The 11,820-nt window shown below is 38.4% G+C and overlaps 1 protein-coding gene across 1 annotated transcript in view; it reads left to right on the plus strand.

Annotated features, from left to right (window-relative positions):
* Window positions 1–11,820, plus strand: part of Kdm5a (lysine demethylase 5A) — a 73,581-nt gene that overhangs the window by 26,295 nt on the left and 35,466 nt on the right. Inside the window, exons 12-14 of the mRNA XM_021191007.2 lie at window positions 1,805–1,967; window positions 5,894–6,013; window positions 9,711–9,905. Coding sequence (XP_021046666.1) covers window positions 1,805–1,967; window positions 5,894–6,013; window positions 9,711–9,905 — 478 coding nt within the window. The remainder of the gene's footprint in view (window positions 1–1,804; window positions 1,968–5,893; window positions 6,014–9,710; window positions 9,906–11,820) is intronic.

Below are 11,820 nucleotides of genomic sequence, written 5' to 3' on the forward strand. Positions count from 1 at the left end.
TTTTTTTTTGAGATTTATTTATTTATTATATCTAAGTACACTGTAGCTGTGTTCAGACATACTCGAAGAGGGCATCAGATCTCATTACGGATGATTGTGAGCCACCATGTAGTTGCTGGGATTTGAACTCAGTACCTTTGGAAGAGCAGCCAGTGCTCTTAACTGCGGTTCCAGCCCAGTTCCTTACCTTATATTAATAACTGGCTCCTTTTTTTTTTTTTTCTGTCTACCTTTTTCATCTTCATTTTAAATACTAGTTAAGTAAAATTGAAAATTTATTACTTCAGTTAAAGTAGTCGCATTTCAAGTGCTTTATGATTATATATGATTAGAGGCTATTTGATTTACTAGCACAAACAAATAATAGTTTTTTGGTTTTTTTTTTTGTTTTTTTGAGACAGGGTTTCTCTGTGTAGCCCTGGCTATCCTGGATCTCACTTTGTAGACCAGGCTGGCCTCGAACTCTGAAATCCACCTGCCTCTGCCTCAAAATAATACTTTTAAAACTATTACTTTTTAAAAGATTAATTAAATTTTATGTGTATGTATGTGAAGTGTGTGTGTGTGTGTGTGTGTGTGTGTGTATACACATGAATACAGGTGCCTCTAAATACCAGAAGATGACATTAGATTCCCTGAAACTGGAGTTATAGACAGTTATAAGATGCCTTATATAGGTGATGGGAATTTAACCTAGGTAATCTTATAGGAGCAGCAAATTCTATTAACTGCTGAACCATCTATCTAGCCCCAAATATTACTACAGTAAATCCTATAGGTAATGGAATAGCTTTCATCTATAGTCTTCTGAATTATGAAAATTAGGAAATGCAACTAGTTTTTAAATAGGTTGATTAATAAATTCATTTCTATCTTAGCAGTTTTATTACTGTGATTAAACACCATAATCAAAAGCAACTTGGGGAGAAAAGGATTTATTTTATCTTAGAATGTGTAGCAGTCATCCCGGGAAGTCAGGGCAGAAATCTAGAGGTAGGAATTGACTCAGAGGTCATAAAGGAGTAGAGTACTTATTACTGTACTTATGGCTTGTTACACCTGCTTTCTTATAGCACTTAAGACCTCCAGCCTATGGTTAGTACGACACATGGTGTGTTGGGCCCTCCTACATTAATCATAAATCAAGAAAATGTACCACAAGCTTGTCCATTGATCAGTCTGGTGGCGACATTTTCCAGTGTCCCTCTTCAAAAATGACTAGCTTGTGTCAGGTTTATATCCAACTACCAGAACTATTTCCTGAGTATTCTAAATGAACTTTAATAGTGATAATAATAGATTAATGATGCCTAATTTTGGTCCTTTTTGAAGATAACCATATTTAAAGTTTGAGTAGTTTGTAATATTAGGTTATTTCCATGAAGAGAGGAAAATTGAACTGAATGAAGTTATTGGAGATCATTGACTCTTTGCTTTAACCATTTGATCATAATAGAAAAGACTCCTTTTCTGAGAATCAAGAGAGTTAATGTCCATATTCTTTTGAACAGTGATTTCCATGTAATTTATTTTCTGTTCAAAAGGTACTTTTACTGATCCTCTATGTACTTGGGGTTATTTGCCCAGTGGCAATGAGTGTGTATTTTACCTGTCTGTATATCCTTGCCTTATTTACCATATTAGTAGTAGCATTGATTGATGGGATGGATGTCAGGTTTCTGGGCATATAACCTATGGCCAGGAATACGGCATGGTTAATTATAATTTAGTGGATTTGAATGAAAGACCCTGGATTTATTTGGTACCATGTTCTACCTAGCTAAACAGTTATTTCTTTTGCTAGGGGCGAGCCAAAGACATGGTATGGTGTACCATCTCATGCTGCAGAACAACTGGAGGAGGTGATGAGGGAGCTGGCCCCTGAGTTATTTGAATCACAGCCTGATCTCCTACATCAGTTAGTAACCATCATGAACCCAAATGTGCTCATGGAGCATGGTGTGCCTGTGAGTCTTCTCGTGTCTTCCTTCAGCATTTTTAAAGATTTTTTTTTTAGCTTTTTTTTTTCTTTTTTAAAGATTTTATGTATTTATTATATGTAAGTACACTGTAGCTGTCTTCAGACACTCCAGAAGAGAGAGTCAGATCTCGTTAAGGATGGTTTTGAGCCACCATGTGGTTGCTGGAATTTGAACTCTGCACCTTTGGAAGAGCAGTCGGGTGCTCTTACCTGCTGAGCCATTTCACCAGCTTGATTTTTCTAGCTTTTAATTAGGGTTCTTGTTTTGTTTGGGTGAGGGGAGTTTTAACTATATGTGAAAGGCCCTGTAGTATAGCCAAATTAGAGTTTATACTTTGAATAGAACTTTAATATTAAGAAGGGATCCTTAAAGTATGAGTCATATTTTTATGGAACTCATTCTGTAGACCAGGTTGGCCTTGACCTCAGAAATCCACCTGCCTCTGCCTCCCAAGTGCTAGGATTAAAGTAAAGTCGTGTGCCACCACTGCCTGGCCTTTTTTTTTTTTTTTTTTTTGGTTTTTCAAGACAGGGTTTCTCTGTGTAGCCCTGGCTGTCCTGGAACTCAGTAGACCAGGCTGGCCTCAAACTTAGAAATCCTCCTGCCTCTGCCTCCCAAGTGCTGGGATTAAAGGCATGCACCACCACACCTGGTCATCCAGTTCTTTTTTGACTTTAAGAATTATTTTTTCAAAATATTTTGTGTGGTCATTTTCACAATTTAAAATATATTGTTGGTTTTAATATGAACTTTGATTTTATTAAGACATTCAGTTTCACCAGGCAGTGGTGGCACTAGCCCTTATTAATCTCAGCACTTGAGAAGCAGGGGCAGGTGAATTTCTTCCCTCAAACTCTGTCTCAAAAAACCAAAATTAAATAAGTATTTTATTTCACATGTTACTCAAATGTGTGAAGCATCATTTCCAAATGTTTGGGGTTGTTAATATTTTTTTAAAGATTTATTTAATGTGTATGAATGTTTTGCCTGCCACGACCCCAGACTCCGGCTAGCGGAGGTGGGGAAAAGACGACACGTACACCAAGACAGGGTTCAAACAGCTTCCGCAGCTTCCCTAGCTTCCACAGCTTCCACTTCATCTTTCTTCTTTATTCTGGGGGATCACCCAATTTATCCACATCCATCCTCTGAACTCGTCTCTCACCACCCTTCATCATCCAATCAGCATTCAGTACGCTCTGAACATGAGCCATGCACGCAGACAGGGTGCTTGTTGATTGGCCGACTCAATATCATGCTGTATGACGCTATGCATCAGGCGGGCAGTGCATAATCATTCAAGTGCACATGTTCAGATTCTTGGTAAACAAGCAGGGATCACAGGCCTTGGCAATGAGCCAGGGCACCATCTTGGCCCATGTGGCCGCATCTGCTTCCCACATTTGCCTGCAATTATATATGTTCATTCTGGTACCTGAGGAAGTCAGAAAAGGACTTTTGATTCCTTAGAACTAGAGATGAGGTTGGTTATGAACCACCATGTGGGTGCTGGGACTCAAACCTGGGTCCTGTGCAGGCAGTAAGTGCTCTTAATGGATAAGCCATTTCTCCAGTTTATTTTATGTGTATGAGTGTTTTGCTTGCATGTATGTGTGTGTGCTATATGTATTCCTGGTACCTTCAGGGGCAAAAAGGAGACACTGGATCCCCGAAATAGGCATTATAGCTTGTTGTTAGCTGCCATGTGAGTGATAGAAACTGACCTAGATTCTTTTGTGGTTTTGGTTGTGAGCCCAGCCTTTGTTTGCCCTTTTCTGCCATGATGCATGTGTTGTATTTTGGAGAACAATTTGTAGGATTCATTTCTCTAATTATACCATGTGGATCCTGGAGATTGAATTCAGGTCATCAGGTAGTGTTATGGTCTGACTCCCCAGAATAGCAGTAGCCGTTTGGTTCTATGCCTGCCAGCTATTTCATATGTTGCTGTAACAGGCCTGCCAGTCATTGACACAGAGAAATGACTCAAGGACATGCTGATCACATACCCGGTTTTGTTCTGTATTTTCTGATTGAGGTTTGCTAATCTTAAATTCCACAAAGCTTTCCATAGGATGCATCAAGTCAAAGGTCAATATGAGCTGTTACGTCTGAAATGGCTTGAGTCAGAGCTGATCCTCAGGCAGTGCTTCCTGCACCTACACATGAGCTTGCTGGTTTTTCTGGCTGACACTGAAGAATGCTACTAATGAGCCAAAAAGTTATGATTATAATACTTATGCTCTGTTATTTCATCTGAAATTTCCCTATTCACCGCCCAGCCTCACCCTTGGCTTACTCAGGACCAATCAGCTTAAAGGTTGGCAGATAGACTTTGCCTAAAAAGCCACTTGCTCTGCTCTTTGCTCCTTTAAACTTCTGAATCTGTTTTTTCTTATAAAAAGCCTACCCTATGGCAGACTAGTATCATTAAGTTTCCTGGTCCTTTTAGCAGTCCTAGATGTTCAGTTAAGGTGTATGTTCAATAAACTATTTTTGCTTAGCTGAGATCAGTGTTAATGTGTTTTGAGTGGCAATTCCTGAACCCCAGCAGTAGCAACTATCTCAGTGACTCCCAAATCTAATGTTCTATATTCTCCCTACTCAACTAGAATAATCAAGTTCTTAAAATGGTAGCTCTTCTAGTTTTGTTCTGTTGGTGTAATAAAACAACTTAAGGAATGTTAATTTCAGTTTAAAGTTCCAAATCATGCATAGTTCATCATTGAGGGAAATCAAGGCAGGAAGTTGAAGAGAGGCCTCGACCTCAGAAATCCATCTGCCTCTGCCTCCCAAGTGCTGGGATTAAAGGCATGCACCACTACGCCCAGTGATGGTGCACATCTTTAATCCCAGCACTCAGGGGACAGAGGCAGATGGATCTCTGATTTTGAGGCCAGTCTGGACTACAGATCGAGTTCCAGGACAGACATACACAGAGAAACTTACATACACAGAGAAACTGTTTTGGAAACCCGAAATGATAAAATAAAAAAATAAACTGGTTTTTAAACTAATTTAAAAAGCATTCATAATATTATCACAAAACAGAGTTACATTTAGGAAAATGGATTGGGTGGTGTTTCATGACATTAACTGATCGATATACTTCTAAATATTATCCAATGACTGAAGGAAATTTAATTTTTTATCTTTATTTATAACAAAGGAACAAAACTCAGTTTTCTTACTTTTTTTTTTTTTTTTTTTTTTTAAAAAAAGGAGGGTTCTCATTTAGCTCACACTTGTAGCAATGAATGATCTTGAGTTCCTGACCCTTCTGCTTCTACTTTCTGAGTCCTAGAATTACAGACATTCATCATTACTTATAAGACTTAACTTAAGAAGTGAGTACAGATTTTTTTTCTTTTTTTGAGAGTTTCTTTTGGCTGCTCATTCTTGTCATATATTATATCATTTTAAGAAAACAGAGTTTGGCCAGGCAGTGGTAGTGGTGCACACCTTTAATCCCAGCACTTGGGGGGCAGAGGCAGGTGGATTTCTGAGTTCCAGGCCAGCCTAGTCTATAGAGTGAGTTCCAGGACAGCCAGGGCTACACAGAGAAANCCTGTCTCCAAAAAAAAAATCAGAGTTTGCCAGACAGTGATGGCAGAAGCCTTTAATCCCAGCACTCAGAAGCAGAGACAGGTGGAACTCTTTTGAGTTTGAGACCAACCTGGTCTACAGAGAGTTCAAGGACAGCCAGGGCTACACTGAGAATCCCTGTCTTGCGGGGTCAAGGGTGAGGGATTTGAGGGAGGTAGAGTTGTAGCTGTTTCTTAAATCCTAATATTATTTCTGATATTTATAAGGTAATCTGTTATTTTCAATTTTAGAAAGTATTTTTGAAATGATCTGAGTCGACTTGTCTTTTCCTCTCATTTTATTCTCTGTTCCTAATTTGCCTTTAGGTGTACAGGACTAATCAGTGTGCTGGAGAGTTTGTGGTGACGTTTCCTCGTGCCTATCACTCTGGATTTAACCAGGGATACAACTTTGCCGAAGCGGTGAACTTCTGTACTGCTGACTGGGTCTGTTCTATAGCACGTGGCTGTTGTACGTCTACTAACACCCCTATAAAATACAGTATTTTACTTAGCTGTGCGTGGGGTAGTGCCCATGAATATTTCAGGGTATACTGGAGTAGCTATTGTAATTTAGAATTTTCATTGCATTCCTTAGTCATTATTTTCCCTGGTAAGTTAGCAATAAAACGGACAGTTACTTGTTTGTCTTTCCTGAGGGAATAGATATGTTTCTTCTAGTCTTCATTCTCTCTGAGCTCTTTTAGATCTTAAAATGTATAAATGATGGGGCTAAAGAGATGGCTCAGTGGTTGAGGGCAGTAGCTGCTCTTCCAGCGGACCCAGGTTCAATTCTACCACCCACATGGCAGCTCACAACTCCAGTTCCAGGGGATCTTTCATGATCACATAGGCATATATGAGGGCAAGGCACCCAATCAATAAATCTTTTAAAGACATGTATAATTAAAACACAACAATTGCTATATCAAACCACAGTTAGTTTTCACTATATCATGTTGAATGAGAAATGACGGGCAAAGTCTGAATGAATGCTTAATACACGCTGAATTAATTTTCCACCCCCAGTAATGCTGGTTTCTTTGACTTTTTAACACTTTTGGTGTGGGGAACACTCTAGTAAAACACTGATCTTACATTTTCTTTGGATAATTTAATTTGTTACATTTCATGACTAGTCCATCATACAAAAAATACAAAATAATAAAATAGATAGTATTTTGTGTTTGGCATGGAACTTAGCTGGGTTTCCTATCCTGCCCTTGAACTAGGCTGGACATGAACTATGAGCTGTCTTGTTTTGGTTCAGTACTTTAAAACTTATTCCATATTTGGCTGTGGAAACACATAATACAGTGTAATTAAAACTCAGTTAAGGGTTTGTTTTGGGCCTGAGCTCTTTTGAAAAATACTTAACATTAATTAGGATTTACACAATACTGGATAGATACAGGGCAGGATACAGGATGGTTCAGGTAAGAGTCGGAGATGATTTTTAATGTCTTTAATATGATCGCTAATATGGGTTTTCATCCATCCATCCATTCATCAATCTATCCATCTATCTGTCTGAGGTAAGGTCTTAATTAACTATGCAGCCCTAACTTGCCTGAAACTCATTATGTAGACTAGGCTGACCTCAAATTCACAATTCCTCTGTCTCCTGATTGCTGGCCACCATACCCAGTAAACACTGATACTCTGTCTCGAGAATCTCTGAATTTTAGTGGTCTTAAGATTTTCTAATTTTGTTGTGTTTTCTACATCTATTTAGTGTGTGTGCTGCAGTATGCATGTGGAAGTCAGAAGAAAACTGGTAGGAGCTGGTTGTTCTTGTACCGTGTGGGTCCCAGGGATTGAATTCAGATTATCAAACTTAGTATAAAGTGCCTTTACCTGCTGCACCATCTCATCAGCCCAAAGGCCTAAGTTTTTTTCACCTTGTGTGTAAAGAGACTAATAGCTTGACTTACGTAACCATAAACAACTTAAATGTTAATAGTTGAGAGCTATTGGTTTTTTTAAGGTGAAGGTAGTGATGTGAATGAAAATTTAACAGCTTTTATAAGTTGCAATGACTATCAGTTCTGACTTCCTCACATGTTATAATAATTAAGGACTGCAAAAAAACCAAAAACAAACCAGCTTAGTGGTTCTATTTTTTTTATCGTAGCTATTTAAGAAATGCCTAAAGAGTTAAGTTTAAGAATAAAATGTGAATGAGGCCTGGTGGTTCATCCTATCACTTGATAGGTTGAGGCACAAGGATTGCTGTGAGTTTGAGGTTAGACTGGACTGCACAGTGTAAGTAAGACCCTGTGTCAGAAGCCCTGAAGGGGTATAGGGTAAGATACAAAGGAGTTGTATGCCATTAGTGTACAGTTATAGCCACAAGTTCAAAATATCTCTTCCTGGATTCATTTAATGAATACAATACTGCTTGGTTCAGATAACTGTCTCCTACACTGAGTCTGATTCCTCTCTGATTCCTTTTTTTGTCCCTTTGTGTTACAGGTTTTAAATGTATATATGAGCTCTAACCACCATAATTTGGTTTACAAACTGGCTATAGAAATTTTCAAGCACTGTCTTGAGATTGTATTTGGGCTTTTTATTTTTTGGTGATGTGGGTCTCAGAGCCTTGTTCTTGCTAAGGCATGCTGTACCAGTGAACTACATATCTAACAACAGAGTATATATCTGTTGATTTTTTTGAAAAGTAGTCATTTATAGTCTATATAAATTTTATTTTTAGAGAAACAAAGTGTATTACTTAGTGATTTCACAGTTTCTTAAAGATTTATATATTTTATGTATATGAGTACACTGTTGCTGTACAGATGGATGTGAGCCTTCATGTGGTTGTTGGATATTAAATTTTTAGGACCTCTGTTTACTCTGCTTGCTCTGGTCAATCCTGCTTGCTCAGGCCTAAAGATTTATTTATTATTATACATAAGTACACTGTAACTGTTTTCCGATGCTCCAGAAGGGGATGTCAGATCTCATTCATGATGGTTGTGAGCCACCATGTGGTTTCCGGAATTTGAACTCAGGACCTTTGGAAGAGCAATCAGTGCTCTTACCCATTGAGCCATCTTGCCAGCCCGATTTCACAGTTTTGAAATTTCTTTCTTCAAGGCTGGTTGTTACTAAAAGAATTTGTAGAGGGTAGAATCAAAATCATCCACTGCTTTGGTTCTTATTTTTTAAAAATGACGTCATATTATGTAAATTTCTTAAATAATATCCTCTTTTTTCCCATTCTGGTAATACTTTTTCCTTTTATTCTATGAAATTTTTTTTTTTTTTTTTAAAGATTTATTTATTTATTATATGTAAGTACACTGTAGCTGTCTTCAGACACTCCAGAAGAGGGCATCAGATCTTGTTACAGATGGTTGTGAGCCACCATGTGGTTGCTGGGATTTGAACTCCGGACCTTCGGAAGAGCAGTCGGGTGCTCTTACCCACTGAGCCATCTCACCAGCCCCCTGTTCTATGAAATCTTAAGTTTTGAATACTTCCACTTAATACTTTAGCCTGAGCTTTAAAATTTTTGCAATATTATTTCTTTGTCACTTAAGGATAGACCTGTGTTAGATTGGTTTCAGAGTTTGCTACCTTATCACTTCAAACCTTTCACTTAATTATAGTTTTGTCTACCCTGAGCTGAGCTCAAATGAACAAAGGATGGTCTTGAACTCCTGATCTTCATACTTCCACTTTCCAAATGATAGAATTGTAACTTTGTTCCACCCTGTTCTGCTCCTCAGTTTCTTTTTAGTTTGGTTTGTTCTCCTCCTCCCCCCAAACAGAATGGCCTCTCTATGTAGAAGAGGCTTGTATCAAACTCAGAGATCTTCCTGCCTCTACCCCCTGAGTGCTGGGATTAAAGACCTGCGTTTCTAGGCCCGAGTCTCTTTAGTTTCTTCCTGTACACAGTATGTTAAAAAAAATTAGCAGTTTAGAGCTGAATCTTAGCATCTCAGTTTATGGACATTGTCTGGGGAGAAACCTGTGAAATTTTGGCTGGTTTACAAAGAATTACAATTAATGTTATATCTTTTGTTCAGATGGAATTTATTTTATTTTATTTATAATTAAAATGAGCACTTTAAAGTAAATTAAGGTCTGTGTTAGGACATATAAATAATTTAATTCTGAAATCTGTTGTTTTCAGTTGCCCATTGGACGTCAGTGTGTAAATCACTATCGGCGGCTCAGGCGCCATTGTGTCTTCTCACATGAGGAACTCATTTTCAAGATGGCAGCAGATCCAGAATGCTTAGATGTGGGGCTGGCTGCCATGGTATGCAAAGAGTTGACTCTCATGACTGAAGAAGAAACACGATTAAGGGAATCTGTTGTTCAAATGGTGAGTATGCTGAATAGATTTCTTTTTTCCCTCTTTTAAATAGCAGTTGTGTTTGTTTTGTTTTTCCTTAGGAATTTTATATATAGGAACTGTATTTCCTTTCAACCCTTCCCATATGCCCACCACCACCTGCCTCAAATTCATGGCCTCTTTTTCTTTATTATTGTTACGTATGTGTAAATACATCCTGCTGAATCCATTTAGAGTTGCTTGTACTTACATGTTTTCATCTGACTACTTAGTATTAGATAACCAGTTAGAGGACTCATTGCTAGGAAGACTGATTCTTCCTCTCTGAAGAGTAATTAGGAATCACCTACGAGTAGGCTTTATGAGATTACCCCTCCATATTGGCAGGTCATCTGGTGATGTCATTGTTCAGGTCTTGTTTAGGCTATGAGTGCAGCTTCCTTGTCATATTTAAAAGGCACAGAAGACACTCTGGTCATCTATCTTTCCTTGCCCGTCTTCCCTGTTGTTTTCTGACCTCTTAAGGTGTAGGGTTTATATTGTAGATGTGTCAATTAGGTCTGTGCAACCCACAGTCACCTGTTGTTTCCGTTTTGTCTAATTAATAGGTTTTTATAATAGTCTCTGCCAAAATGAAACTTCTTTGATAAGGAGTGGAAACTACATTTAATCTGTGAATATAAAGCTAAGTATTTAGAATACAACTAGAAATTATCCTGGTTTAGGAAAGTAGTAGATTCTTCTCTACGCAGTTGGCAAGCCTTGTAAGGCTTCAGTTCCCTCCTATTGAGCAGGCTTTAAATTCAATTAGGCAGCTGTTTGTTACTGCCAGGATATAAATGCCACTTTTGAACCTTTAGTGATATCTGCTGTGTTAGTCAGTGTTGTGCTTTGTAAATGTCACAGCTGGGTAGGACTATTGATTGTTTTCTCCTTTGGCAGCCTGTATAAATCCTTATGGTACCATGAAAGTTAGGCCTCGGGGCAGAAGGGGGTGGGAAGGTCTCTGAGATAGATAAATCACACTTGATTCTTCTTGGTTTTCTTCCTAAAGTATCTTCAGCAATAGGGACTTATGTTCAACTTCTGGAAGTCAAGCAAGGACATTAGCCTATTTTCTTTTGAGAGGCATGTAGACTCACTTGACCAGCAATTCAAAAGGGAGTTTCTTTTTCATGTCTAGTACTGTGTTTCTTATTAGATACGATGTGACATTAGGGGGAGCATTATCACTCCAAGTGTCATGTAACTTCATTTAAACTGTGGGGTGTGTGTGTGTGTATACTCGTACATTTATGTATATTATAATCACCTTAGTGTTACTTATCCCTCTTCTGCCCTAGCATTGTTACTGCTTTATCCCCATTTTGCCCTTCATGGCACCTGTAGTGCTATTCTCCTGTAGAGTTGTTCCCACACTAACCACCCACCCTCTGTGATCCACTTGTACTTGCCTAGTTCTGTGGTTACTTTTGAAGATTCAGAGTCAGGGACCACATATAAGAGAGATCTTGTAGTGTTTGTCTTTCTGGGTCTGCGTTACCTCACTCAATGTAATGCTTTCTAGTTCTTTTCATTTACCTGCAAATTTTATGATTCCATTTTTCTTATAGCTGAATTGTATTCCATTGTATATATGAACATTTTCATTATCCATTCATCAGTTGAAGGATATTTAGGTTGTTGCTATTTCCTAGATATTGTGAATAGAGCAGCAATGAAAATGGGTGAGCAAATTACTGCAGAAAAGAATGTTAAGTCCTTGGGCATATGCCAAATAATGGTACAACTGGGTGATAAGGAAGATTTATTTTCAGCTTTTTAAGAATTCTCCAGCTGAGCCGGGCCTGGTGGCGCAGGCCTTTAATCCTAGCACTTGGGAGGCAGAGGCAGGCGGATTTCTGAGTTCGAGGCCAGCCTGGTCTACCAAGTGAGTTCCAGGACA

The sequence above is a fragment of the Mus pahari genome, chromosome 2, assembly GCF_900095145.1.
Source record: "Mus pahari chromosome 2, PAHARI_EIJ_v1.1, whole genome shotgun sequence".
In the NCBI taxonomy this organism is placed as follows: Eukaryota; Metazoa; Chordata; class Mammalia; order Rodentia; family Muridae; genus Mus; species Mus pahari.